The 26,383-nt window shown below is 42.9% G+C and overlaps 11 protein-coding genes across 11 annotated transcripts; 5 read left to right on the top strand and 6 right to left on the bottom strand.

Annotated features, from left to right (window-relative positions):
* Positions 1-326: 326 nt before the first annotated feature.
* EAF01_011693 (uncharacterized protein) lies at positions 327-1,970 on the top strand (the record flags this gene model as incomplete). Its single annotated transcript, XM_038919951.1, has 1 exon — positions 327-1,970. The coding sequence occupies one exon, from the start codon at positions 327-329 to the stop codon at positions 1,968-1,970; it is 1,644 nt and encodes a 547-aa protein (XP_038764655.1).
* Positions 1,971-2,145: 175 nt separating this feature from the next.
* Positions 2,146-3,512, bottom strand: EAF01_011692 (uncharacterized protein; the record flags this gene model as incomplete). The annotated part of the gene is made up of 5 exons (XM_038919950.1): positions 2,146-2,286; positions 2,336-2,484; positions 2,543-3,164; positions 3,269-3,393; positions 3,476-3,512. The coding sequence occupies 5 exons, from the start codon at positions 3,510-3,512 to the stop codon at positions 2,146-2,148; spliced, it is 1,074 nt and encodes a 357-aa protein (XP_038764654.1).
* Positions 3,513-6,737: 3,225 nt separating this feature from the next.
* EAF01_011691 (uncharacterized protein) lies at positions 6,738-7,160 on the top strand (the record flags this gene model as incomplete). The annotated part of the gene is made up of 2 exons (XM_038919949.1): positions 6,738-6,858; positions 6,901-7,160. The coding sequence occupies 2 exons, from the start codon at positions 6,738-6,740 to the stop codon at positions 7,158-7,160; spliced, it is 381 nt and encodes a 126-aa protein (XP_038764653.1).
* A 173-nt stretch (positions 7,161-7,333) lies between these two features.
* EAF01_011690 (uncharacterized protein) lies at positions 7,334-8,588 on the bottom strand. Its single transcript, XM_038919948.1, has 3 exons — positions 8,324-8,588; positions 8,053-8,234; positions 7,334-7,974 (listed from the first exon to the last, which is right to left on the bottom strand). The coding sequence occupies exons 1-3, from the start codon at positions 8,487-8,489 to the stop codon at positions 7,531-7,533; spliced, it is 792 nt and encodes a 263-aa protein (XP_038764652.1). The 5' UTR covers positions 8,490-8,588; the 3' UTR covers positions 7,334-7,530.
* Positions 8,589-10,315: 1,727 nt separating this feature from the next.
* EAF01_011689 (uncharacterized protein) lies at positions 10,316-10,825 on the bottom strand (the record flags this gene model as incomplete). The annotated part of the gene is made up of 1 exon (XM_038919947.1): positions 10,316-10,825. One exon carries the CDS (start codon positions 10,823-10,825, stop codon positions 10,316-10,318), a length of 510 nt encoding a protein of 169 aa, XP_038764651.1.
* Positions 10,826-12,394: 1,569 nt separating this feature from the next.
* Positions 12,395-13,207, top strand: EAF01_011688 (uncharacterized protein; the record flags this gene model as incomplete). The annotated part of the gene is made up of 3 exons (XM_038919946.1): positions 12,395-12,508; positions 12,563-13,126; positions 13,184-13,207. The coding sequence occupies 3 exons, from the start codon at positions 12,395-12,397 to the stop codon at positions 13,205-13,207; spliced, it is 702 nt and encodes a 233-aa protein (XP_038764650.1).
* Positions 13,208-13,459: 252 nt separating this feature from the next.
* EAF01_011687 (uncharacterized protein) lies at positions 13,460-15,366 on the bottom strand (the record flags this gene model as incomplete). Its single annotated transcript, XM_038919945.1, has 3 exons — positions 13,460-14,786; positions 14,842-15,051; positions 15,110-15,366. 3 exons carry the CDS (start codon positions 15,364-15,366, stop codon positions 13,460-13,462), a joined length of 1,794 nt encoding a protein of 597 aa, XP_038764649.1.
* Positions 15,367-18,991: 3,625 nt separating this feature from the next.
* EAF01_011686 (uncharacterized protein) lies at positions 18,992-20,964 on the top strand (the record flags this gene model as incomplete). Its single annotated transcript, XM_038919944.1, has 5 exons — positions 18,992-19,721; positions 19,787-19,985; positions 20,044-20,246; positions 20,268-20,429; positions 20,518-20,964. Exons 1-5 carry the CDS (start codon positions 19,710-19,712, stop codon positions 20,962-20,964), a joined length of 1,023 nt encoding a protein of 340 aa, XP_038764648.1. The 5' UTR covers positions 18,992-19,709.
* Positions 20,965-21,386: 422 nt separating this feature from the next.
* On the bottom strand, positions 21,387-21,872 carry EAF01_011685 (uncharacterized protein; the record flags this gene model as incomplete). The annotated part of the gene is made up of 1 exon (XM_038919943.1): positions 21,387-21,872. One exon carries the CDS (start codon positions 21,870-21,872, stop codon positions 21,387-21,389), a length of 486 nt encoding a protein of 161 aa, XP_038764647.1.
* A 958-nt stretch (positions 21,873-22,830) lies between these two features.
* On the bottom strand, positions 22,831-23,998 carry EAF01_011684 (uncharacterized protein). The gene is made up of 3 exons (XM_038919942.1): positions 23,422-23,998; positions 23,179-23,370; positions 22,831-23,123 (listed from the first exon to the last, which is right to left on the bottom strand). Exon 1 carries the CDS (start codon positions 23,818-23,820, stop codon positions 23,581-23,583), a length of 240 nt encoding a protein of 79 aa, XP_038764646.1. The 5' UTR covers positions 23,821-23,998; the 3' UTR covers positions 22,831-23,123; positions 23,179-23,370; positions 23,422-23,580.
* A 446-nt stretch (positions 23,999-24,444) lies between these two features.
* EAF01_011683 (uncharacterized protein) lies at positions 24,445-25,920 on the top strand (the record flags this gene model as incomplete). The annotated part of the gene is made up of 1 exon (XM_038919941.1): positions 24,445-25,920. One exon carries the CDS (start codon positions 24,445-24,447, stop codon positions 25,918-25,920), a length of 1,476 nt encoding a protein of 491 aa, XP_038764645.1.
* Between the last annotated feature and the right edge of the window lie 463 nt (positions 25,921-26,383).

Here is a 26,383-nt window from a genome sequence, read left to right as displayed (position 1 = left end):
AAGTAATCAACACCAAACACAATTGATCGACAGCAAGGGTTCAGATCAATTGAACCCGATTAATCCGAATTCATCATTCTAATTTGACACTAGATTTGCACATCCTGAGTACGACAACAGCGACGACGGCGACGTCTCCAATTTTAATGGAAAGGAGGAATTCGTATAGTGTCGTGTCTATAAATCTAACATAGTTCCCGAACAATCTCAATGAATTATATCTGTATATTTCATTGATATTACACACGTATATATTTGACCCTTCATTCTTCACCTAAGGCATGCAACAACTGTTCTCTCCTTTTATTTAATATCTAATTAATACCATGTTCTCAGCTCGCGACACCGATACCCCAAACCCATTTCGACCCGCGCTCCAATATCTTATCGATACTGCGAATTCAAATCTACCACGAACTCGTTCGAATCATCGGAAAAGTTACTCAATTAGTAGTTTGGACTCAGATGGGGAGAGCGGCGATAAGATGTCTTCTCGAAATGCAACCACCTCGTCTGAACTTCACCCATCAATCCCGCTTATAAATATATCTAGAAGTCCTTCCCCCTATCGCCCAAGAGCTGGCTCGGGTTCCGATCCGACATCAGAAAGCGACGAAGAATACGATAATTGGGGCACATCATCCAGGCGGCCTATTCTTTCCGGGGTAGAACCAAAATACACAGGCTGGCGATATGCGCTCTACAGTGGAGGACTGGGCCAATTCCTCTTCAACACAACACTAGGCTGGCGGTTTTATGTCGGAGTTCTGGTATTTTGGTTAGGGGGCTGTGGCATAGGTCTGACTGTCATGAACCGAATAGTTCTTTGGAGTGGGTACCTGCAAGAAAACTATACTTCATATACTAAGCTTATGATCTTATTAGCCGGAGTTTATAAGTTTCCCTGGCCTTTAACGACTACATTTATCGAATTGTTGATCACCCACGGATTTTTATGGCTTTCGGCATTCCTTACAAGATTAGCAAGTCCAGTGTGTATGACTGCGGGCGTGTCGAGTGCGGTTGCGCCAAGTACACCTTTACACAATTCGAACTTACCTGGGTTTAGAGGAGAGGGAAAGAAGCAAGGGTTACTTTCGACTCTAGGAAGGTTGTCATCTGCAAGTTCCGGAGGTATTGCTGGTGGTGGGCTGTTCGAATTCGACTATGCTGTCGCTCGGCAAGTCTTGCCCCTCGCCGTTATTTTTGTGGTGAAACTTATATTGAGCAATATCTCTTTCGCTTACGCCGAACTTTCTATATATGTCATGGCTAGGATTGGAATCATTCCATTCTCTCTACTATTCACTACGATCCTTGGACAACAGCAGCATTCTGCATCCACTATCTCATCAGCTTTGATTGCTACTCTATTTCTGCTACTAGGCACGATGAAGGCTGGTCTTCGTGCTCCATGGGAAAGTATAGTTGCTGGAGTCTTTTCATCCATTTTTGTTGCGTTATATCCTGTTCAGATCCAGCGTACATATAAAGCGCTGGTCGCTCAACTTGTTCCTCAAGGCGACCTCCTAGGGGGTTTCGCTTCCGGTAACGGCCCATCCGATTTCTCTGGTTCTCGCGAAGAAAATCGAGCATACTGGCGTCTGCTACACTATACATCCCTTCTCTCCATCCTCATTTTCATTCCTATTCTCCTCTTATCTGGTGAACTGCCAGATGTCTATCGCAATTGCTATTTTCTGGATGTATTCTTTCATTGGTTGATGGTTCTCTGTGGCGGGACTGGATCATGGGCAGTATTTTGGTGCACAATTGCATTGACTAGAGCAACCGGTCCCCTTACGACAAGCTTTTTGTTTGTGCCAAGAGCTGCATTCTTGTTACCTATCATGGCCGGTTTTAAGCTACCAGCCTCCAATTGGATTGGTTTTGGTTTGTGTTGGGCTAGTTGTGCTTGGTTTTTAATCGGACGGGTGAGAGAAGGGAGACCCATTGAAAGATTGAGGTGACCAAACTATTTTCACAGAACCCGGCATGATTTATTGTATATAGTCCGGAACATGTGAGTTGGATAGAGGGCAATGTAAATTAACGAGAAGTTTCATAGAACTTATATCTAAGGCCTTGTGCCTATGCCTTGATTCGACCATTAGGAAAGACCTCAACGAAGTAGTGTGGCGCCATTCAAGCCTGAGCCGTAGCGTTTATGAGTGCTTTCACGGTGGCATTCGTAGCGTCATTGATTGCTTCCAGCAGCGTATGCGAGGTAGATTCAACAGATGCAACTGCGGTGGCATTTGCGGTACCGTTTGTCCCTCCTAGTTCCTCTGCTGAGCATGCTCTTTTCCCCAAAAAAACTCGGGAGCTGGGCCACAGGCCCATTCGCAAACATGTAAAACCATATCCAAGCAATAAGTGGCGTTACAATACTTCTTATACGATGAAACCTTGATTGTTTTAACACCTCGATCAATCGAACGTCTGGAATGTCTTCCACATCACAATATCTGATGTCACGAGACTCTAAGTCGCCTATTAATATAATATCTAATAGAATGCAGCGCCATCGTCGAAGGGCGACTATGGAAGTAGGCTCGGACATCTTGAAGAAGATTAAGCTTAGGGTATATGAGTGCGAAAATGAGTGTAAAAGCAAGAAACATGTGGAGAATTGCTGTAATAGTGGACTTCTGAAGTCCTTTTATAGTGGCATTGCGTCTTGCATTATCTTGCTCGACGGATGGATTCATAGGATACAATGAGTCTAAATGCGCAGCTGTTTCAGATGCAGTCTCGGCTTCGTGGGTTGCATCTGCGACCTCGCTAGCTGCGGCGTCTCGATCAATTTCTGTCTTGGCTGAAATCTGGTGTATCGATTGGGAGTCAGAGTCGACAACGAATTCGGCTGTAGGTCTAGGCGTGAGCTGAGTAGAGGATGAATCTTCATTATCTTGTTGATACGGATCTTTAATCTGATCAAAATCACCATTGCCTGTTACTGGAGACTGGTTCTCAATCACTGTGCTATACTTGATAGAACTAGATTGAGGTCGAGATTCAGACTCAAATTGCTCTTCTCCATTAGATTCAAGTGCAATAGCGGATTTACCTTCCTTCAATAATTTTTGTGATTCGCTCAGTTCTTTGCCTTTGTCCCCTACTGGTATCATAGAATCGGTCTCAAAAACTGATTTGGATACGGGCTCGACATCAGCGTCAGAGTCCCCATCAAAGATAACATCGGTATCTCTTGGCGGTAAGCGGCGAGTTCTCTCAAATCTCCCATTTCCTCGTCTTTGTTCGCAACTTTGGCTTTCTCTACATCAGTAGTCGAAGATGAGGAATCGAGACTTGAAGATCGGGCATCTTTCACAAGTACTGCAAGATTAGACGGGTCATCCTCGATTGAAGCATCGGATGCGGTGGCTAAGGCTAGTTTATGTGTTAGTCATTTCATTTTGATATTGCGAGAACCATTTGTTCTTGGGAATGCATGTGAAAAGAAGTTACTTACGAGTATATTGAGAGCGACTGTTGCTATGTGTCGTCATGATTACTATGTATTCTTCTTCAAAATGATGATTCTTGAAGCAATTCTTATCCCATTTGTCTCTTTTTAGGGAAGAAACATGGAAAGTGGTCTCTAGAAATAGAATAAAATCCACGGAGAGTTTATGAAACTTCTTATCCTCGTCTGGAAGCCGTAAACGTCATAGTTTAATACTGAAGTCAAACTAACATCCACCAAGTAGTTGACAAGTTGGAAATGGTGATCATCATGAAAACAAAGTAGACTATTTCTAGTGTAGCTGTTGCGCTAATAGTGCTTGGGAGTTTACTAATTTTCTTTAGAGTTGGTGATTACAAGATCGGTGTTAACATTTGAAGCTCATGTACGTAGTAGAATAGCGTCTTCATGAAATGAGATAAGATGGTGCATCAGAAAGCTTCTCCAACCCTCACACTCTTCGCACTGCCAATTGGGGCACTTTATTCTACAATTCACCTTATTCATATCTTCAATCTTAACCCTACTATCTATCCAATGCCAAGCTTCACGCTAATACTACCAGCTTGGCGCTAGCATTCTAGCTTAACGGTTGCTAGATGACTTCATCCAGACTACTGACCCCCACCGGCATCTCTAGTAAGGCCACGAGGTTTTGGAATCCGTCCCCGCTTTCTCATTCGAGGCTGAAATTATATCAATTAAACGTCTTGTTGTATTAAAGAAGCGTTCTTTCGTCGGTTCAGTAGATTTCGATCCGGAGTTGGTTAAAAGGCTAGAGAGCCAAATATAATCGAAGATGAAAAATACAAAGGCCTCATCAAAGACACAAAATCCAGGACAACTATTGTACATGCTCACCGGAGACAAGATTAGTAAGTTCAGTCGAACGCAGGGAAAATGCATGAACTCTAATTTTCGATCATGCAGCCATGGAGGAGGAGCTTCTACGCGTGCGCCCACATCCACTTTAGCAAATCTCACCGAAGCCGCTATTTTTTTCTCGAACAACGCTTGACAAATGATACGTCTCAGCTGGTGGAGAAAGGCTAGAATGAATCAGTTACATCGCTTTTATTGCACTTCTGACACGGATTCGAGATTCTCGTGAACAGATTGAATATGGGATTTAAACAAGACGAGTTAGGTTGAGCAGTTTCTGGCACACATGGAGTTCTATCACTGGTAGCACATGAGAAAACTAACAGGCATCCAAAAAATTCCGGAGATCGATATCTATCATCCCTGCTGCTTGATTAAAAAAATCGAAACCCAGAATCTATGTTGCAGAAAAAGAAGCAAAGAATCAGTATTTGGTTTCTTTTTTCTCCATTATCCACGAGGCTTTCCCCGCTGAAGGCTCTTGTACCTCCCGGTGTGAACTTTCCAGTCGAATGATTCGCTATTCGGAAGCATTCTACGAGATCCGGGAAAAGAGATCCTGGTCAGCCTCAAAAGGACTGGTTACCAAGCATTTTAATATCATGATTGCCCTTTTCGAACAGTTCACAGATCTATCAGTGACCTATCATCTTCAATTTGACGAGGCTTTGAGATGGATAATTAATCTTCTTATACTGTTTGAATTTCTCGTTGTACGATCGTTCCATCGCATAGACATCGTGCTCCCTCCGGCATGTAATTTGGCATCGTGGTACATCAGAATTTCTTTTCACAGCAACCTATGAAGCTCCGTTGTTTCTCGAGTTTTCTTTACCGCTACATACAGATATTTGCACCGAGTTATGGCATTTATTCTTGCAAAGTCATATTTCATACATGATTACCATGCCATTATGCGCAAAGTGTAAAAGATTTCGTACTTGGATCACTTCCAAGGTGATAATCCAAGCTTCAAAGCCCTAGAATTAGTTAAGCTGGCTAATCTCATGGAATGGATGGAAACTTCATTTACATCATCAAAACAATCTAGTTAGCCTCTAGCCTCTAGCTTTCGGCTGATAAGAGTTGCCGATTATGCCACATGTTATTGAGATTTTTGAACGGCGATCATTACTTGAATCTGGAGTCATGGCGCAAATTCTCACTAGAGAATTCTCATGATCTGTACTTCAGCTTTAAGCTTCTTCGTGGGCGGAATGCAATGGTTATGTATGGAGGGCTTTGTTATAACTCTACGTGTAGGGAGACAAGTATAAGATTTGGCCTTTGAAATATTACCAAGCACCTGATCCATGGCATCAACCACAGTTGACATGGCAAGACAATGGCTCAGAGAATGCTCGGAAGATTATTCTGGATGTCGCGTACGGTTCAATTCTAAGAGCCTTCCATCAAGGCTGATCGACCTTGGGTATCCCGATCAAAGCTGTGATCTCAGTGTGCCACGTCTTATAGACACTCATGGAGCTTAGCCTTCTGATATGAAAACTGGGGAGGACTAGCAGTACGTCACTTTGAGCCACTGCTGGGGTAAATCGACGCACTTGTCAACCAAGAAAGACACATTGAATGAAAGGGAATACACAATCCCGTTTAACAGTTTGAAAAAGACATATGCAGACGCTGCCGGCGTAACCCGAGAACTACAAATGCGATATTTATGGATCGATTCGCTTTGCGATATTCAGGACTCCGATGAAGATTGGATTGAAGCATCGCCCAAAATGTGCTTCGTCTACAATAACGCTAAATTCAACATCGCCGCTGCAGTAGCGCTTGACGGAGATAGCGGTTGCTTATCCGAGAGATTGAGTGTTGAACTTGGCCATGTTCTTCGCTCGAAGAGAAAGACTATAGCGAGATCTGTGTGGATTCGACCGTGTATCAAAGCGGACACGCAACCGGGGAAGTGGGTATTTCTCTACCATGTCCACTTTTTTGCAGGGCCTGGGTACTTCAAGAAAGCATTTTGGCGGCTCGGATGCTGATATACTCACCTGTTGGCATGCACTTCCAATTTCGCATGACCAAAAGATCTGACGAAAACCCAGCGAAAGATGCAGGGGATCTTGATATCTTTGTTGGTACTAAGCTTGCTTCCTTTCCTTACCTAGCTCTAAACAAAGGATGAAAGCAATTCTATTTTCCCCGAGGAATAGACACCTGGTACCAAATGCTAGAGGTATATTTCGGAAAGCAAATATTGCGTAGAAAAGATAAGCTCCCGGTAGTTGCTGGTTTGGCGTATTAGCTCGGATTAATCATAGGAGATACATACCTTGCAGGCCTTTGGCGCGCGACTTTCCGCAAGCCTTGTGCTGGTTGCCTCATTCGACCTAATTGTGGATGTGTTCGTCGCTCCACGATGCCGGCTGATTCCAGATATAGCGCTCTTTCATGGTCATGGGCATCGTGTCATACCCTCTTCAGTTATGCTCCCGTGGCTTTCAAGGGCACTAAAATGCCAACAGAATATTTACCACTCGGTTATTAATCTTGTCCGGATTCCGAGGACACAGATGTTTTAGGGGATGCAATGTTGGTAGCTGCCCACAAAGACTTCGTCTCCCACCGCTGTGGGCCAGTGAAAAGTGGATCAATCACTGTCAAGGGTCATCTCCTCAAGATTGATATTTCTTGCTTCGTAAGTCCATTTAGAGAAAACGTCGCAGTCTACAACGGGTTGGCATTAGGAACGTTTTACGCTGATGCAAAATTGGATTTAAGGAAAAATAACTGGGCCCTTTTGTTAGGATATGAGCGTCGCAAGACTACCATCAAATCTTGAAGTTCAACGAAAGAATGCACTTTGGTGCTGTTGAAGCAGATGAGAGATGGAATGGAGCGAAGAATCTGCCTGGGGTTGAATTTGATGGAGTTCGGGTGTGGCTCACTCAAACGTGTTGCATACTTCCAGAAATTTGATGCAGTATGGCCACCTGAGACAAGAGACGTGGTAATCTGGTAATCTGCGGAGGTTCTATAAGAATTATCGTCATCTTTTTTAAAGATTAGGACTTCTATTCACCGAGTAAGGTGAGTTTGATGAGCAGATTAAGTTGTGAGATTTTAGCTATGAGCTCTCATTTGTAATGGAAAACATTCCTGACTATACCGTCGTATAATGGTATCAAGATAGCAAAGATATAACAGGGATCCTACTGCCCAACGTTTGTGAATCTCAAATAAGGCTTGACCTCTCTAACCCCTCCAAATTTCTTCCTCGCATCTTCCGTCTTGACTGTCGGGGGCACAATAACATCATCTCCTACCTGCCAGTCAATGGGTGTAGTGACGCCTTTCTTATCTGCCGTCTGCAAGCTATCAATGACTCTCAGCACTTCCTTAGTATTTCGCCCACAGCTAGCTGGGTACATCATTGTGAGTCTGATCTTTTTGGCAGGATCGATAATAAAGACGGAACGAATGGTGAATGCAATGCCTTTTTGGTCAATGTTGGTCGTGTCTTGAGCGTCGAGCATATCGTAGAGATAAGCTACTTTGCGGTCCGCGTCCGCGATGATGGGAAATTGTAGTGTGGTCCCAGAAACTTCGTTGATGTCTTTAATCCATTCTTTGTGGGATGGGAGAGGATCTGCGGACTATTTCCATCCAACCCAGATATTAGCATACAATGTGCTGGATCGAGTTCCTATAGATGTCATGAAATGATAGCATACCAACCCAATCATGTTCACATCCCGTTTCTCAAATTCGTCCTTTAGTTTCGCAAAAGCGCCAAGTTCGGTCGTGCAGACTGGAGTAAAGTCTGCGGGGTGGGAGAACAAGATTGTCCATTTGTTGCCGATAAAGTTATGGAAATCAATCGGACCTTGGGTTGTTTCGGCTTGGAAGTTGGGTGCTGTGGTGTGGGATAGTTGTTAACATTCAATTGAATCACAGATGAAGTCAAGCTTTCTGGGGAAGATTGAGTTATCAAAAAGACCATACCTTCGGAACCCAATCTCAATCGTGGTTGCTCAGGTAAAGTGTTTGTGGCCAGGAATCGTCGCGAAAGAGGGGCAACAGCTTGAGCTCGGAAGGAGTTCTGAATAGGAGAAGCGCGGGGTAATGCACGAATTGTTCTTGGAACTATACGAGCAAAAATGGTGGCCATTGTGATCCGATTGAATGTGAAGATTTCAGGTTAAAGGGAGTGAAGCTGTTGATGTATGTTTGGACTCAATTCATCAATAAGATGTCAACGGCGAACAGCTTGAATAATGTGTGACGTGATTACTAGGGGTCAAAAGGCTAAAATGCAAGGCTAGGGTATAGGATGTGGGGTAAGATTATAATCTTACAAGCGAGGGGACATCACCAACTACAAACTTCATCCTTTTTCAAAAATCTTTCCATCGATAAAATGGTGCTCGTTGGACTTTGGATACTAGTAAAACCCTCGAACGGGATATCGATATTCATACTATGTCAAATGGATCAAGTTATCGTATGTACTTGGATGCATATTGATGCCTCCAGTGATTATTTTTCTGAGCACCATGTGTATATTTACTTCTAAAGTTATGTATGTATATCTGAGTATTGTATCCCTCGTCATGCAGGTTTGAAGCCTTTCTTCTAGAAAGACCCTAGAGGAGATACTATTGGGAAAGATTTCAGAGATTTGATGCTAGTGGCAACTTTCTTTTTGGACACAGTGTTCCCAAGTTCAAGCTGGCGAGGAGCCGTTGTGATCCCTTGTTTATCAATGTCATTATGCGGATGGAAAATTCTACGTTCAAAGGAGAAGACGGTCTGGTTTGTTTGTGCTACTTTGCAGTCGATGATATCTCTCTGTTGCATCAAATATAGATTGCAGTGCCAGCTACTAGAGTTCAAATCTTGACCTATTGGAGACGGAACGGATGAGGAATTGGTAACAGCATCAGTCACTAACATTGGACTATATGTTCGAGCTCTAGCAGAGATCATGGCATCGAAAGTAGAACTGTTTGTACATGTTGCGTGATATGCGTGTTTTGCTGCTCAATTGATAGATACTGGCTGAATTAAGCTCGAGCAAACAGCTGTCAAATATCACGACTTTTCAAAATGAACCTGAAGGTAAATCTTTCATTTCTACATCTTTTTGTGGATACGCCTAGTTCCGTATTCCAGTGGATTCCACCGTCACGGAAAGATCAGTGGTCAATGTGTTGTGTGTTGGAGGAGGATGCAATAGTGAATCGAGTTCCTTATTCCGAGCAGTCCCATACGGGCTCTTACATAGCTGTCCTACTCTGTTTGATGTTGATCATCATATCTTCACCTACGCAGATTCATCTATGGATTTGGAACAAGGGACAATTCAGTCCTCTCATGATAATTGCGCCATTTACCACGCAAATGCCTTTTGGAGACTTCTATATGCCGAAGATATCTATGGCTAATCATGTTTCGCAAGCTTACTGTTGTTGATTACCAGGGAGATTCTGATCTAATCAATGGCAATCTTGGAAAAGGAAAGCGGCATGCCTGAATGATAACCCCAGTTTGGTTTTCTTTTGTGAATTGAAACTAATTGTTTATACGCTCCTTACAGTGGTTTGTTATGCTAGAAACTATTGGGGAAAGAAATGGCCATAATAAGCTTTCTGGTGATAACTTATGTACTCATTCATGATTGATTCTCGCAATTATGATCATTGTAAATGTGCTTTCATTGCTGTCCTCTCGCGTTGCTGTTAATTTTATGTCCACATTGAGAGAGCTCGAATGACTTCTTCGTTTCTATCCTAATCTCCAACGTTCATCTTTGCTCATGCATACTCATGTAATCCACTGCTTCAATTCCAACTTCAGCCCAACCCTTCAAAGTCGCATCCAATCTCCTCGGGTGCCATTTCTTAGGAACTTCGGGCGGCATGTAAGAGGATTTGGGTTCTCTTGATGGCATGGAGCATATTTGACTCTAATCGCGATTTGTTTTGTGTTTGCGGTCTACTTGGTGAAGTTTTCTTCGTTTGTACCATTCGAAGTCGTGAGGTCTGAATGGATATTATGCCCGCTGGGTGAATTGGTCACTTCGTTTGCGGCCCCCTTGGATGATACCGTAGATCCACCGATGATTGTGTTAAATCCACCACGCCCCACCTCCCCCAGCTTCCTATTAGCTTTCTTATTCTCAACTTTCGTCTCTTTGACTTCCGCGTTCTTGAAATTCTTGTCTGCTGCCCCTTTCATTTGAAGTATGGCCCAACAGCCCTGACAGATGCATTCAACTCCAAGCTCGTGCTCGAGATCATCCTTCGACTTCTGGCAGATCGCCTTCGTTTTTTCAATCTGTAAAGGTGCGCCTTTCTTCTCTCCCGCAATCTCACTTTCATAAAGATATTTTTTGAAACGAGAGTTGTCTTTGAGTGACGCAGACATAGCGAAAATCATGGCTTCAAGACCGACTGCCCAGTCGTACTCCCATGGCTCGCTTGCGTCGTGTGCGTGGTGAGACATCGCAAATGGAGGAGTCTTGTATGACGAATAGGTGGGTGAATAGTTGGAATTGACTGGAAATCAATAGAAAGATCAGGAGAAGTATAGAGGAGTCTTTATACCATATAAAATATCTATGTTCGAAAGTTCGAGATTTCTTTCTAACCAGCTCATACCATCTGGTAATTTATGCCTAGTCTGTCGCTGTACTTTCTTTGTTCTCTTGCACCAAACGAGACTCCATTATTGTCAGATGAAACTTTGAATCCATACATGCGAATAAAAACATGTCAACTATCCTCACTGATCAGTCTTGTGTGTCGCGGATTCCGGAGTACCATGTTTCAGCACGTAGATAACGTTTGCGAAATCTGGTCATAGAAGTGATTAAACAAAGCAAATATGAAATCTTTGCTTCATCGACCCTAGCAATTTTTAATAAATATGTTCAAATTTTTTCGCCATGAATTGATTGAATTGATTAAATTGCAGACTCAAAAGAACTGAACATCCCAACTAAGATGCATGTATCTTAAAAAGACCTGATTAAATTGATGATTCAAAGCCTTTCACTATGGAATTGTGTTCTACACTATCGAGGTCCCCTCGAGTAACAAATCTACTGGGACTGCTGAAAATCATCATTTAGGCATCGGACCACTTGGAAAGCGACCATACCGCTATTTCTTTTGGTAGAAGAAACTAGTCAGCCGTTGCCCATTGTAATCAAACGCATTTTCAATGAATTCGAAGAAATACAAATCGGAAGAATTCCTCATCTATCGATGCTACAAAGTCTTTATCAACAGCAATTACCCAGAGCAGGTAATGCTGAACATGCCGAATGTATGTTGCAAAGACCGACTTCGATTCAAGAATACTCAACCTGTTACAGCTAGTTGTGACGAACAACGAAAATCAAAGAATGACAGACCTTCTTTACGAGGTTATGGATGAGGAGTAAGCTTAGTCTTCCTAATCTTAAAGGACGAGTCTTTCTAACTTGAATCCCAAAGATCCTCGACATTCAGGTCGTCTAACCGACTTTCTACATAATGTTGCATCACTACTACAGTAATAATGCTCTAGCAATGCAACCACTCTACAACGGAAACTACAAGTGATATGAGTTCAAATAAAATGGCGACAGTCTTTGCATGAAGAGCTGATAAATCCGTGTCGTCAGCAGGGCGTCTCAGGGGCCGGGAATGCGGTAGAACTGTGTGTGTGATAGCCCCGGCATGGAGCAGTACGTGACAATTGAAGTCTTCCCTAACACACGATTGGCGATACAGATATGCTGTCGGTTGTCAATACAAATATCCAAAGATAGATCATATATGCAAGAACAATTATTGAAGCACCAATACGAGACGGAATTGTGGCTATGCCCCCACTTACTAGCATCCGCACTCGCATACTAATGCAACGTTAATCACTATCCCCACAGCCACGATACTGCGCCTATCTACTCATAAAAATCCTACTGCATATTCTAGATAATAGATAATGAATCTTGTCGTGCGCTCCGATCATGATTTTTTGAAGATACAAAGTCAAGACTGGCCGGTCCCAGATTCCGAGCCGAAAATGAATCATCCACAGCAAAATCTGATGTCTTCCAGACCGACGCCTAGGAAAAGACGATACAATATTTTGTTTTTGGGAAATGCTGGGTCAGGGAAAGCTAGCCTGAAGAATAGGGTAAGGCCCCGAATCTTTAAGACTTCGTGAGAGGGGGAGTTGACAGGAAGATAGATTGTTTATAATGATTTCCGTGGGCCCAGTTTTATCTACGATCCAACTCTTGATGATAGTCATCAAACATACATGACTATCGATTCCGAACAATTGATCGTAGAGATTAAAGAATTAAATTACGATGATCGATATGCCGGCTTTTTAGAGCTACTGATTAGACATGCCGATGGGATAATATTGATGTATTCAATCTGTTCGCCCGAATCCTTCTCTGTTCTAGAAGCCCTATGGACTGCCGTGAAACTTGTGAAGGTTCCAGAAAAAAAGGGGTTATATGTGGACGTAGTCGGGACTATGAGTGATATGTGGGAAAAAAGAAGTGTCAAGACCGAGGATGGTAAGGCATTAGCTAAAAGGCTAAATTGCGGGTTCTCAGAGTGCTCTGCAAAAGAAGGGGAGAATTGTGAGGATCTAATTGAGAGTTTGATTAGAAAGATTATGGTTGGGCGCGAGCAGGAGCAGATATTGAGGGATGCGAGACGGAGAATAGAAGACGATGAGAGGGAGGAAAGAGAGAGAAAGAAAAATGGGGTTGTGAAGAGGGTTTTCAAGAGATGTGTGGTATGGATCTTCCATCGCACTTGACCATTCACGGGGGCTTGCTGACCAAAAGAGTAGGAAATAATGACCATGGGAACTTAACTCGAGAGACTTTTGATACCACAACACGAAATAATGGAACATATAATGATATGAAAGCGAGTACTACTGTGCTCAAGTCCATTTGCTAGTTGCTGTAATACCCGCTTTGTTTCAATAGGCAAGATGTTGTTCGGATTAAAGATAAGATCGGTACGACTAATTTTACGATTCAAAGTCAAAAAACTATTTCTCTCAGAGGAAAACAGCTGCAAAATACTTCTTTGCTGCCTCTCTATTGGACTAAAATGGTACTTAATTTGCAACCCGCTTAGACCTCTTACCATCACTTAGCAGTGTTAGTGCTGAGGTGGTCGTGTTACTTGTCCGACACATTCTACCATCTGCCGCTATACTCCATGCCTCACTACCCACTGCAGTTGTGGCGTAGAACAGTTGATCTGGATCCCACTTGGTTTTTATGCCTAGTAAATTGCGGTAATTCTTCCCGTAGAAAGTTTGCTGCCAATTTGGCTGTCGGAAATTACCTTCGTTTAGGTAAGTTCCTCCCCCAGGAGTGAGCACTTCGAATTGTGGGATAATCTCATCTATCATATGGTATTGAGCAGCCACCATCTCAGAATTTGGCGCAGAATAGTTCCATGGTGTAGTCAAGATGACATGGATGAGGGCATCACGCCAAGCTGGGAGTAAAGCATTATCGGCAGTAGATGTAATGTGAGGAGATGAGACGTTCAGAGCTACGCCTGTATAAAGGATACCCGCATTTGTGACATTACGAATAGTTGCGACAAAAGCTTTATTATTCTCCTGGACGACACTTCTTGATATCAATCGACCACCACCGGTATTGACTCCTGGCCCACCCCAAGGGCCATAAGGGAGAGGCCCAAGATATTGATTGTAGTGTTCAAGATATGTTGGGTACTGTGTGTACGCCACAGTAAAATTGATACCAAGAGTTGTGAGTTTGTTGGTGAAATTGGCCAAGAGAGTTTGGACGTCAGCTTCAGTCTTATTATATGCTGTCATACCAATAATTCGAAAAGCTGAAGACGAAGCCCCATAGCCAACCATAGTTCCTGCATCGACCATTTCAGGAAGATGATTATGAAAGGCTTCGACGCCATTCCAGAAAGCTTCAATGCTCGTGTTGCTGCCGGTTGCTGAAAATGCTAAAGAGGCACCGCTGACTACTGTATCAGGATATACTCTCACGATGAGAGATAGAATGACTCCATATGTCCCTCCACCACCGCCACTCAAAGCCCAATAAAGGTCTTTGTTTTCGGTTCGTGAGGCAGTGACTACGTCACCACCGGCCGTTACAACTTCCCAGGAAAGCGCTTGATCGGCACCCATACCAAAACTGCTAGAGAGTGCTGAATGACCACCTCCTTGTGTGTATCCTCCGGCAATTCCAACTGTAGGACACTCACCACCTACCGTTACGAAACCTGCATCATGAGCAGACTTTAATGCTTCAAATCCTTGAATACCAGCTCCAATCTTCATGGCCTTTCCGGTAAAATAGTCGGAGTTCCAGTCAGAAAATGATATATTCTTCAAGTTGTGAGTCCAAACAGCTAATGAGCCTGCACCGGTTGACTTGCCTAGATAGCTGACATAGTTTTAGCTAAAGCATAGCATTGGAGTTTCCTGCAAGAGAAACTTACTCGTGGCCAGTATTCCGGATAACAAAACGTATGTTATGATTCTTTGAGAATTGAATAGCAGCAACGGCATCATTGGGTGTCGACACATTGACAGCATAATTGACCAAATTTCCTAAGCGGCAAGGACTTTTTTCGGAAGAAACGGGGTCGCAGCTCTGATTTCCCAGTGTCGCAAAATATGGAGCTATCAAGGAGGAAGATGAATTCCAACTAGATTTAGAGTTAGAAAGTTCAAATGGTATGAATTTTAACGCTGCGAAGGACTTACTGCAGACTTGGGTTCGCCCAGTTCACCTGCAAATATGCACATTCCGTTGCATTGTAGTTAAAGTCATGGCAGGGACTTGCGATGGGCACCGTGCGTATTAGCCTACCATTGACTGTATTGTTGAGATTATTCCACTCTGTTGCAGATGGCCATGATTGGTCTTCAGGCAGCGCTCTACAATTGGCATTTTGTAAAGTCTGCGCAGATGATCTGCAAAACAAGTGTATAAGAAGTAACACAATTCTATAAGACGCCATTGTCTGTATGGTGCAAGTCTCGTCCCTACTGAAAGGCAGAAGACTTGAAAGGTGTGAACGAAGTAGTCATGATGAGGTGAACTGTGCCTATATATATGGATTTTCTTATGGTGTGTGATTCTGATATCTTCAAGGAGGGGTATTATTCAGCTAGCTGCAGGTACTAGTACCAAGAAGGGAGCAAATGGTCGATTTGGATCCACGTCATGCCGCCTCTTGTATACCCCGTCCAATGAAAGATGGCGGCTTGAACGTGGCCATGAAGTCCAAAATCCAGAAGCAATTTGAGCCCTGACGATTGACGATTCGATGATAATTGTAACCCTATATTTGCCACCCTTTCATGTCTCTTTCGCCCCAAATGGAATGAACTGTATGCGTAGAAAAGCCGAGGTCTCTGATCATCACCCTTGTATCGCCAATCGATTTCGTGCATTCTGCATTGCCAATCATGGAGATGATATGTTATTTCAAGATCTCAACTCGGCATGCGATTGCCAGATCAATCAAACATAAAGTTTCTTTACTTCAATCGATTTAATATCGAAACAACGAAGTGTTCTTGGAGTAAGTTGCAATGGCAACAATCAAATGGACCAAAAACTCTTATTTCTTGGTTTAAAATACATCAAAATGAATGAACTAGTTGATTCAGCTTCAATTGGGAAGCAGAGCTGTCATTAAGTTTCATCTTACTTTAGCGGGCTTGGTGTTCGGATTTTCTGGACAATCCCGAGCGCGATATTGTTGCTTGAATCAGAGTAAGCGACGAGCAGGTCATTTTCCATCTTCAAAAAATCGCGATAATTTAATACAATACAAGAATATGATATTCATGTGCCATATGATCAAACGGGAATGATTTGGGGACTTCCAGAATGTAAACAATTGATTGTGCTCTAACCCATCAAAAGGCCCTCTTTGGTGAAAACTGTCTGGTAAGTTCAATCAAAGATAATCGACACTCAAGAGCTTGTGAAGCTTGATTTTTGACCATTTTGATAGCGAGGAAAGCTCTCGAAAACCCGTTTGACAAATTCAACTGTACATGAAGTTCTGAGGAGTACCCACTCACCCAATAAACATAATGAAGCCTGAGCTGACTCATTATTCAGCATTTGCACTTCAACATGGTTGTTTTTTGATCAAATTTAGACATCAAAAAGTATTGTATTGAAAATTTGAAGATGCTGTACCGAGTACTTGAAGGAATTTGATGTGCAATCTATTTCGTTCACTGCATGCGCACTACTATACTTAGCAAAGTGCCACTCGTTCAAATTATCCGCCCAATAATGTCATTTATCCTGCATTTGCGGAAGAGAATCCGCCCTTCGCAAATGTGGATTTCCAGTCAAAAATGAGTATTGAGTTGATGAAGGGAGGTCTCACACTTCGAAGGTCGTTAGAGTGTTTCGAGATTATCTCAAACCAGTAATGAATCACGATCGGAACAGCCAATCGTGAAGATGAAAAACTTTCCCAGTTTTGGCTTCGCGCTATCCATGAACATTGGGAGAGATCTAAACAGCTGCTAACAGTAATACAACTGAAATGAAAAATTGAGAGCACTAAATGTGATTTGCGTTTCACTACAAATCTAGAACCATGGAAGACTTACTTCCCCACAAGATTACCACAAATGCGAGCCCTGTATCTCCATCAACAGGATGAGGACATACGAGCAAATCATACAAGGGCTGGGCAAATATTCAAATTTAGTGTTACCCCGGATTGCATGATAGATTCTGCAATCACTGAGCCTATAAGCGAGCTGAGTCCGGGGGCGCCCAGCTACCCCTCAAACTCAATTGAGTATAGCCTCCGCCATAAAAAGTAACCCTTGTAAACGTATTGCCTTGTGGTATCTTTGAACAATCATTTGATCTCCATGCATTCTGGAATCTTGAGTAAAGGCGGAGAGTGCTGCTTCCGGTTTCTTTTGGGTAGTCTAAGTTGCTGTGGAGTTTGTATTTCGCGCGTCATAGAACTTTTGGGCCCAGAGCTCGACTGGACACATTAGAACAAATGATGTTGTACATAAACCATCAGGGTTCCTTTCTGATTTATGGACGAGAATTCGGATCACCTTGTTGATAATAGTGAATTGTGATGAAAGACGCTCTATTTCATAATTGAGGTCCCGTCAGATTAGCCACAGATATCCAACAAATCAAGGAGTCACTTATTATCCTTGAAAGTCTGCGATCATCGAAACATCTATTCCTATAACAGTTTGCTGCTTGTCAGGGAGCCATCTTCACTATGTCCGCGGACGAAAAGATAGGTGTGGGGACACACGAAGAACATGTAGGTTTTATAAGAGAAAAAAAAAACAGAGCGATAGTAGGTCGTCGTCCTCTGCTTCTTTTCGCAAACATTGGATGCGCTATAGTATAGATCGGTGCCATAGTTTCATCATCCATCAATGCCAATACAGGTAGTAAGAGCAGTGGCTCTGCTGTTGTTGCGATGATGTTTCTCTTCGACGCGATTTTCGGTGCAGGTTTTACGCCGTTGTAAGCATTATACCCTGTAGAAGTCCTGAATTTTGAGATGAGGGCAAAAGGAATGGCATTTAGCAACTTTGCTGTATCCGCAGATACGTTAACTCTGTACTAGCAACGCCTTCTCCTTGTGGTGACTAATGACTTTGATAGCGACCCTCGTGAACCAGTTCGCATATCCTGTGGCTTTGGAAAAGATCTAGTGGAAAACTTATCTCGTTTTTGTGCTTAGGTGTCTAATACAGGCACTTGTGATTTATTTCTTTATTCCTGAGACGAAGAACCGAACTGTAAGCTGAACTCAAAATTGAAACAGGAAAATGAGAATAAATCTGACACTGCACTTCAGTTGGAAGAACTGGATGATATCTTCAGGGCTATGAACCCGAGGAAAGCATCTTTTGAGAAGAAGAAATTGGCACTTGACGATAGCGTAAATGTTATCAAAGTGGAGGAGTTTATTTGAGAGTAGTTGTTTGAAAGGGTTTGCAGTGATGGCGATTCGATATTATCCCATGCAGTAGAGAGCATCCTTCAAATATTTTGATTATTCTTTGCGTTTGTAATAATAAACAGAGGGAATTATCGAAAATCTTCCCAAACATTATTTTTCATCGTTCAAGGTAGCAAAGATAGTCAATGTCGGCATATTAATGATAGGTTTGAGAATCTCATGCAAGAAGTAGATATTGATGTTTATAATTGTGGTGGTTGTTCTTCTGAATTGTCATTTATGAGAGTTCGTAAGCATAGCTTCACTACCAAGGCGAGCAAGGTAGGTACTGTACCTAGGTAGGCCCCCCTTAGATAACCTTAGCGCTAAAATTTAACGCCACGCCACGCCACATCACAATGTTCTACCTAGTGTTCTTTTGTAACACTGGACTATTCCAAGGTTCCCAGGTGTTTTTGCTCATGTTCGCAACACGTCAACATTGTGTTAATATAGCACGACAGGCACATATAATGAAGATTCAAACACTCTATTCCAAGTGTACAGAACTTGATACACCCTTGATTTCTATACTGCAGATTATAGCAAGAGCTAGTCGTCACAATAGCTGATACGCCCCAGCAACCTCTCTCTCCAACGTGCATACGCAAAGTATTCACTCTATTGCACTCGAGCAATCCGTGAAGCTTTTTGACTCCTCGCGATTCATTGACTATAGGCTAGTTGACGGTATGGAGCTTGCAAGGTCGTGAAAATAAATCCATCTGCGCATGCGCCGCCCTGGACTGGTCCTTCCATGAGCTGACATATGACCTGACATGGCACATCGATGTTTTGGAGCAAACTACAGGAAATGTCATCGGACTTGTTCTCTAGATTAAACATTCCAGGCACATATCGCTTAATTGATGATCTTTCCGTAATGCATTTGTGGTACGGAGGTTTAAATAGGCGTCTCGGTAGAGGCACAGAGTATTTCCACCAGCCTTTCCCTCAGACATTTCCTTCAAGCCAAGTACCCTGGGGGAAACATGGGGACATAAGTGAAGACGTCGACTAATATCGAAGCACGTAAAACATTTTGTCTAACTTTTCACAAGGCTCTAGAACAAGGGCGATGTGATAAATGATTCAGTCGGTCGACCTGAAATAACATTGCCACTATTGCATTTCTTTCGGACAGGCACCATTGAAATGGCAAACATTATTCCTCCTACTTCGAATCGCATGAACAATATCATTCAAGCTCTTTTTCCCCCCGCCGCCGTCGCTGCTGCCGACCATGCTAAGCCGGATCTGAGGTTATTAATCTGTCCGTATCGGACAACAATCTTCTGCGCCCTGATTTGATTGAGATTTGCAAAGGTGCCATCGCATAAGAGATGAATGCGGAGGTTAGTAAACAGCTATCATACCAAGATCTGACTTCAGATGCACACACTGAATTGTAAGCAATCAGACATTCAATTATCCGGCAGGACTTGGAGGAGGACCATCGCTCATAGAATTGGTTTCTAAATTTTCGAACAAGTGCTTCAAACTAGCAATTCCCATCACGTCTGATAATCTTGTCACTGCCTCTGGAGTCGGTTTTTGTCTTGATGCTATAGCGTCATGCATGTGTGAGCCGGGAGATTCAATTCTAGTTCCTGGTCCCTGTAGGAGTTTGTATTTTGTCACTTGCCCCCAACGAACTTTAGTGATTAACTTTCATAGATAGTGTAGGCGCTTATCTGTGCTATCATGCTAGTATCACAATGTTTCCAGCATACCCAAGCCCTCCATCTACAACTTTAATCTCCGAAACGCACTTTCCTGCTCTTGAGACAGCATATAACTCTTCTCCGGATCCAAAGCGGATCAAAGGCTTGCTTATTTTCAATCCTCATGCTCCTTTTGGACAGTATTATTCTCAATCTGTTCTACAGGACTGACTGGAGTGGAGTGCAAAGAAGGGTCTGCATTACATCTCTGATGAGGTCTATGGTTGTTTGGAATTTGGATGTGACGAGAAAGCCGAAAGATTCGTTTCGGCACTTTCGCTACTCGATTACTCTATAGGACCAGAGCGCAAAGCAATGATTGGCAGGAGCAAAGTCCATGTTCATTGGAGTGCGAGCAAATTTTTCGGTCTTCCCGGAATCAAGTTAACATAACCTTAATGGGTGGACAGAACTGACTAATTTCCAGGGCTGCTTAATAACTCAGTCTAATCCTATGCTCCGTATCGGTGCCATCATCTCGACTTACAATCAAACTTCCTCGCTCCCTGCTCTCCTTCTTACCCATTTACTCAACTCCGATATGCTCCCTTTTTTATTGAATAAGAATAATGCTTTTCTCTCCAAAAATTGCACTTTGCTCACCTCTACTTTGAATCACTTCGGAATAGAATTTCTCCCCGCAATTGCAGGTTTTGTTGTATTCACCAAGCTTGCGAAAGATACAGAGACGTGGAACGAAGAAGCGATTGTGAAAATACTACAAGAACATAAGGTGATAGTCAGTCCTAGAAAGCAATTTGGCGGTGCAAAGGATGAAAAGGGTTGGGCGAGAATCACCATTGCTGTGCCCGAGGAAGATTTCAAAGAGGGGGTCAAGAGAATTCGGGCATATTTTGTCGAAAACCTGTCATAACAGTAGTAGATCAGTTGAGACTCTTTATAGTTTCATGAGTAGATCTCGGTCATTACCAACGCTATTATATTGCAATCACATCCAATCATTGTGTACATTCACCTATTTGATCTGTATGGTACTAAAGCAAACCCTGAGTCCTCATCAGCTCACGTGGAAAAGCAGTTAAGAAAATACAAAGATGAAATCTCATTCAATTTACCTTATGATACATAAGCTTAGTTGGCTTTGTCCCTAACTTAACCTTGGAAATGTGAGTGGTGTAAGCGGGTTCAAGGAAGTCGGCCATGACGAAAGTGTATTCTATAATTAATAATCTATTCGTGTCGTTTGAATTGAATCAATGGACATTCTGTATGATTGTATGACTGTGCGACTCATTTTCCTCTATCCTTGTCCCGCTTGGGACTATGTCCCCGTCTTCATCCCTTAGAACTTTGATCTGTGCCGGTGGTCTGATCTTGTCTTCTTTGACTGTTTCCTCGCGACACAGAGTTCTCTCCTATTCCAGTGCTTTGGCTTGTCTTATGTCCTTTTGACTTCTTCCCCTTTCTTTTGCCTCCCTCTCTGGTATCGGCTGCCGCTTCTTTATTTAGCGTCATCAACATTCTCCTAAGCTCCGTCGCTTCTTTAACCTTCTTCGCTTGCTGTTCCTTCTCTAAGATCTCGTTTTCTGTCTGTGGCAGGAGCTTCGCAACATTATCCTCCTCTTTTTCCCTCACGACTTTTCGATCAGCGGTCTGCGTGTGCAAGTCCTGCATAGTTTCTTGCCACAGAAGCCTGTCCCGATCTGCATACTCCTGACATACTTTACTGGTCTGCACTCCTTCCCTCGCAGATTTACTGGGCGTCAACGAAGACAACCACAATTTTTTATCACGTCCACGCATAAACCCACTGTTAAGCATAAGCCAATCACTCACTACTTTCTTTCATTTGAAGAAGTATGATGCTCCTTGCCAGCTTTCGGAGTGGCCCGAATTGGGATTCATTCGTAGTATAGCTTCACCATCAACCCTGAGCTCATCGTTCGAGTCATAATAAACGAAGTTAAAAACACCATTTTCAACGAATCAAGGTTAACACATGGCATTGCCTCCTGTTTTGTTTGTTTTCCGATCCACAACGGTTCTGTTCGACTTTTCTTTTAACGCCTTTTCGAATTGACCCTTGATTGATAGACCCAAAGTTTAGCCTCTTCAGATTGACTCGTGTGGTCCGAGACCATTGATGCATATTTCCCATCTTGTTAATTAGTTTGATATGATAGTGTTAATAAATGACTTTATAACTTGGAGACACATGAGTAATTGGAAAGCTCTATCTTGTGCAAGAGGACACATAAAAGACTTTATTTGTATTACATTGTTGGTAGAAATGTGTTAGTCGAAATGAAAATGGCTGCCTATGGATCAACCAACACCTATGTGTTAACATTCGATCCCTTGACTGGACGAGACCCCCAATTGAAGCTTGTCATGGAATTATAGTGTTTAAAATGTCAATATATATTTTTCAGATAACAGCAATCTAGTCAAACTCCCCTCAAAGGATTCTCTCAATCTCCGAAAGCCCGAGATTCTTGACTCACCTACCAGACGAAGAAGAATGTAATGCTGGTCTAGAGAGAAGTATTCAATTACGGTATTAGGAAAATTCAAGATGAATTCAGAGACACGGAAATTAGAATGGACAGAAACTTATGGATAGCAAGCCTGTAACTCTGCGATGCAAAAACCTATATATGAATGAACATTAGGATAGAAGTGTACCTTAATTTGAAAAAAATAAAAAATAAAAATAAAAATAGTACGCTCGGAAAGTTTTGATAACAAGCTTTCTTGCCTATCTCTTGGCTGCCTTGGCATTGGACTTCACTTGAATCGAATTGAATGTGTTTGAAAAGATATCAAGAAAGACTTTAAACCTGTGTGAAACAAAGTAAAAGTGACTTTGTAAAATTAATGATTCAAATCATACAAGTGTAGTAGTAGTACACAATCCAAAATAAGGCTCCATCCCACATCCACGCTCATTCAACATTAATCATAAAAACACGACGGATATCTAGGACTTGTTGACCTCATCATTGACAACGTTGTTAATTCCAGAGTCCAATTGGGAAGGCACTCCCTCCTTGCTCGCAAACGAGTCGACGGCTATGTCATAGAATGTTAGAACTAATCAGGAAAAATTGGGTGGACGAGAACATACCGGAATCTGCCATGGTGTCTTTGGTGCTATCGCTAATGCCACCGCTGGAGTTGTTGCCATTATCATTCCCGTTGTTGCCACCCTGCTGTTGCATTTCGCCCTCTCCGAACTCCTTGATATCTTCTCCGAGACCCATGATGATGATGATGATTGGTTGAAGCAATGGGTGATTTAGGTGTTCTAAGGAAGATGCTAATATAAGCTGATCAGTGGCATAGATAAGTAGACCAATGGGGGCCTCACCTGTGGATTGTTTAAGGCTTTGAATTCAAAATCTCCGCGTGCTGTGTTGATAATGAAAGAGTTGAGAGCGGAGGAGGATGATCCAGGTATTTTATATATTGCTGCTCTTGCTAGAACCTGAAATTCTTGGAATAAAACCTGCTTGACAGCAGCTCGTCCTCAAAAGCTTTCGCACCCAGTTTCACTGTTGATAATGTAATAGTATCCATATTTAATTTCTTCGCCATCCAGATATCTGCACCCAATACCAAGTTGTTCTACGAAGTAGAGCTTACATGAGCCGTTTTGATTTGTTCCTGGACTTCCAGCATCAATCGGGGGTTGTTCAAGGACCCACAGCCAAGATAAACCTGTTCTTATCCAGAAATCCCCTGCATTCTCGCATGAATTAAGCGTCATATTGATGGAGCAAAATATGGTCCAGGTCGCTATCTAAATTAATGATCGGGGTCTGTGGTACTTACAAGTGGATGGGGAAAAGCTTAAATTTCTGTGTTCTTGAAATAGATGCAGAGCTAGTAGCCGCCCTTGAACGATGAAATAAGAATGAACTGCGTAAGATAAATCGCCCCTCTGCATCTTCACTCCATAAGAACTTCGCTCTTTGCAGGGCTAGCACGTAGGACGGGGAGGAGGAGAATTATGAAATCACGTGATCAAACTTTCTCACTCCGCTATTGGTATGCCGTTTCTCGTAATGCCAAGCCATGTGCACTTCTTTCGATAAGCACGATAAGCACGATAAGCACGATAAGCAATGCACCTGATCAGATGCTACGCTACCTAGGTATTTTGACAGTCTTGTTAGTTTCTCCAATTCACATCAGATATATCTTCATCCTAATTTTGCATTCGTGTTCTAGATTGAAATTGCATTGATATTGATATCGATTTCCAAGCATTGTCTATTATAACCTCATTGCAAGAAGCACAGTTCCCTTCATCTCCTAGATTCATCGACCTCACTGACCGCTGTCACTCTTCAGCTTGCATTACCATTCCAGATAACCTCAAATCATCAAAATGGAATACAAAATGGAATACAAACAACCTTTCCCAATTTGCTCCCAATCGATAACACCCCGCATTATTATTCATGGCGGTGCAGGTAACATTCTCCCTGCGAACCTTCCACCCGCGACGTATAAGCTCTATCACGACTCACTCCTTCGCATCATTTCCAACACTCACTATTTCCTCACGTCCCCATCCTCCTTTCCTCTCCACAAAACTTCCTCCTCCTCCACCACCACAGCTCTTGATGCTGTCACCTATGCAGTTACACAATTGGAAGATAATCCTTTGTTCAACAGTGGCCATGGTGCAGTTTTCACTCGCGATGGGATTAATGAACTGGAGGCATCGATAATGGTTTCAAGTGGGAAGAAGAAGAGGGGAGTAGGACTTATGGGATTGCAACATGTAAAGAATCCAATAAAGCTTGCCCGCGAGATGTTGATACGAGGAGAACAGGACCTGGAGGGTGGAAATGGTGAACATCGAGGGCCGATGAGTGTGGAAGAGGACGCATTCAGGCAAAGCCACGGAGCACAAGGACATTCACAGCTACACAAATATTCCGCTGAAAAGTTGGCAAAAGAATGGGGACTGGAGCTTGTAGACGAGAAATACTTTTTTGTACAAGCAAGGTGGGATGAACATATATCGGGGTTGAAAAAAGAGAAGGATGAAAATGGAAATGCATCTTGGGATGCCCAAGAATTTATACCACAAGGAACTTGTGGTGCTGTGTGTCTTGATGCGGATGGGGTGCTATGTGTGGGTACTAGTACTGGAGGTATGACAAATAAATTGACAGGAAGAATTGGGGACACGCCAACGCTTGGTGCTGGTTTTTGGGCAGAGGAGTGGGAGGATACATCGGCCCACGAGGATTTGCATCGACTCCAACGAATCCGTCAAAGAATGTACAACCAACGGCCAATCATTGCCTTGGGCGATCAGCTGAAAGGGATTTTGGCAGACTGTTTTCCAGGCTTGAGTTTGCGATCGTACAACCTGATTCACCACGAAGCGCTGGAGGATGAAGCTATGATGTCCAGGAAACACATGAGGGCCACCGCTATGTCGGGTACTGGAAATGGTGATTCTTTCCTTCGCCTTGCAGCTGCAAGGAGTGCATCGGCAATTGCTCGATATCGTCCCGAGACTTCTCTTCAAGCCGCTATCACAGAAGTAACGGGCCCCGGTGGAGATCTAGTGAAATCTGCAGGAGACCGATGGAAGAAGACAGGTGAAGGTGAAGGAGGTATGATTGGAATTGAGTTACAGGTTGTTGTTGATAAACTTGGCCGGAAAAGAGATGCAGTGAGTCATGTCGTTGCTGATTACAATTGCGGGGGTATGTTCCGTGCTACTATCAATGAAAATGGAAAAGCTGTAATGAGAGTATGGAGACCTGGGCAGTATAATGGTTTGGAAATATATGCAGGTGAGGCAAGGGAGTACGAGGTAGCAGATTGGCTTGATTCTAAATAAGGCTTGACGGAGTTAGTCCTCACGAAATAGTTTTCTTAATAACTAACACGGATTCTGAAACCGACGCTCGTTTTCCTAAGCTAGATAAATCTTCAAGGCCAGCCAGTTCTAGTAATTCATTCCCATGCAACCTTTAGTGAGGACCGGCAAATTAAAGTTCACTTTCTTTGGTCGGGAATCCCACTTACAAAGCCATTCGGCGCATCAAATAAACTTTACTACTTACAAAAGGTTGCCCTGTAAGACAATGAAAGAATAATTCGGATGACCCAGCATTACCCATAAATACACTTCTGCTTTCCTCTACACTCCATAACTGTTAGTCTTCTTCTGATTGATCATGTCGAGCCCAACCAGTCAAATAGTTCGTTCCAAAAAAATTGTATTGATCATTGCCAAATAAAGTCGTTTGTGTCTTGTGTTTTTCTGGTTCACCAGTGGGTGTACGGACACACCCACTGGT

Source organism: Botrytis porri (genome assembly GCF_014898465.1).
Source record: "Botrytis porri strain MUCL 3234 chromosome Unknown BPOR_023, whole genome shotgun sequence".
NCBI classification, from domain to species: domain Eukaryota; kingdom Fungi; phylum Ascomycota; class Leotiomycetes; order Helotiales; family Sclerotiniaceae; genus Botrytis; species Botrytis porri.
This window is presented reverse-complemented; position numbering and strand designations above follow the sequence as displayed.

Coding starts and splice junctions, on each gene's coding strand:
- EAF01_011684 (XM_038919942.1), bottom strand. CDS start 23,820: ATGACGCTTAATTCATGCGAGAATGCAGGGGATTTCTGGATAAGAACA.
- EAF01_011690 (XM_038919948.1), bottom strand. CDS start 8,489: ATGGCCACCATTTTTGCTCGTATAGTTCCAAGAACAATTCGTGCATTA. Junction 8,235..8,323: donor ATTGAGATTGGGTTCCGAAG/GTATGGTCTTTT, acceptor CCCACACCACAG/CACCCAACTTCCAAGCCGAA. Junction 7,975..8,052: donor ATGTGAACATGATTGGGTTG/GTATGCTATCAT, acceptor GGATGGAAATAG/TCCGCAGATCCTCTCCCATC.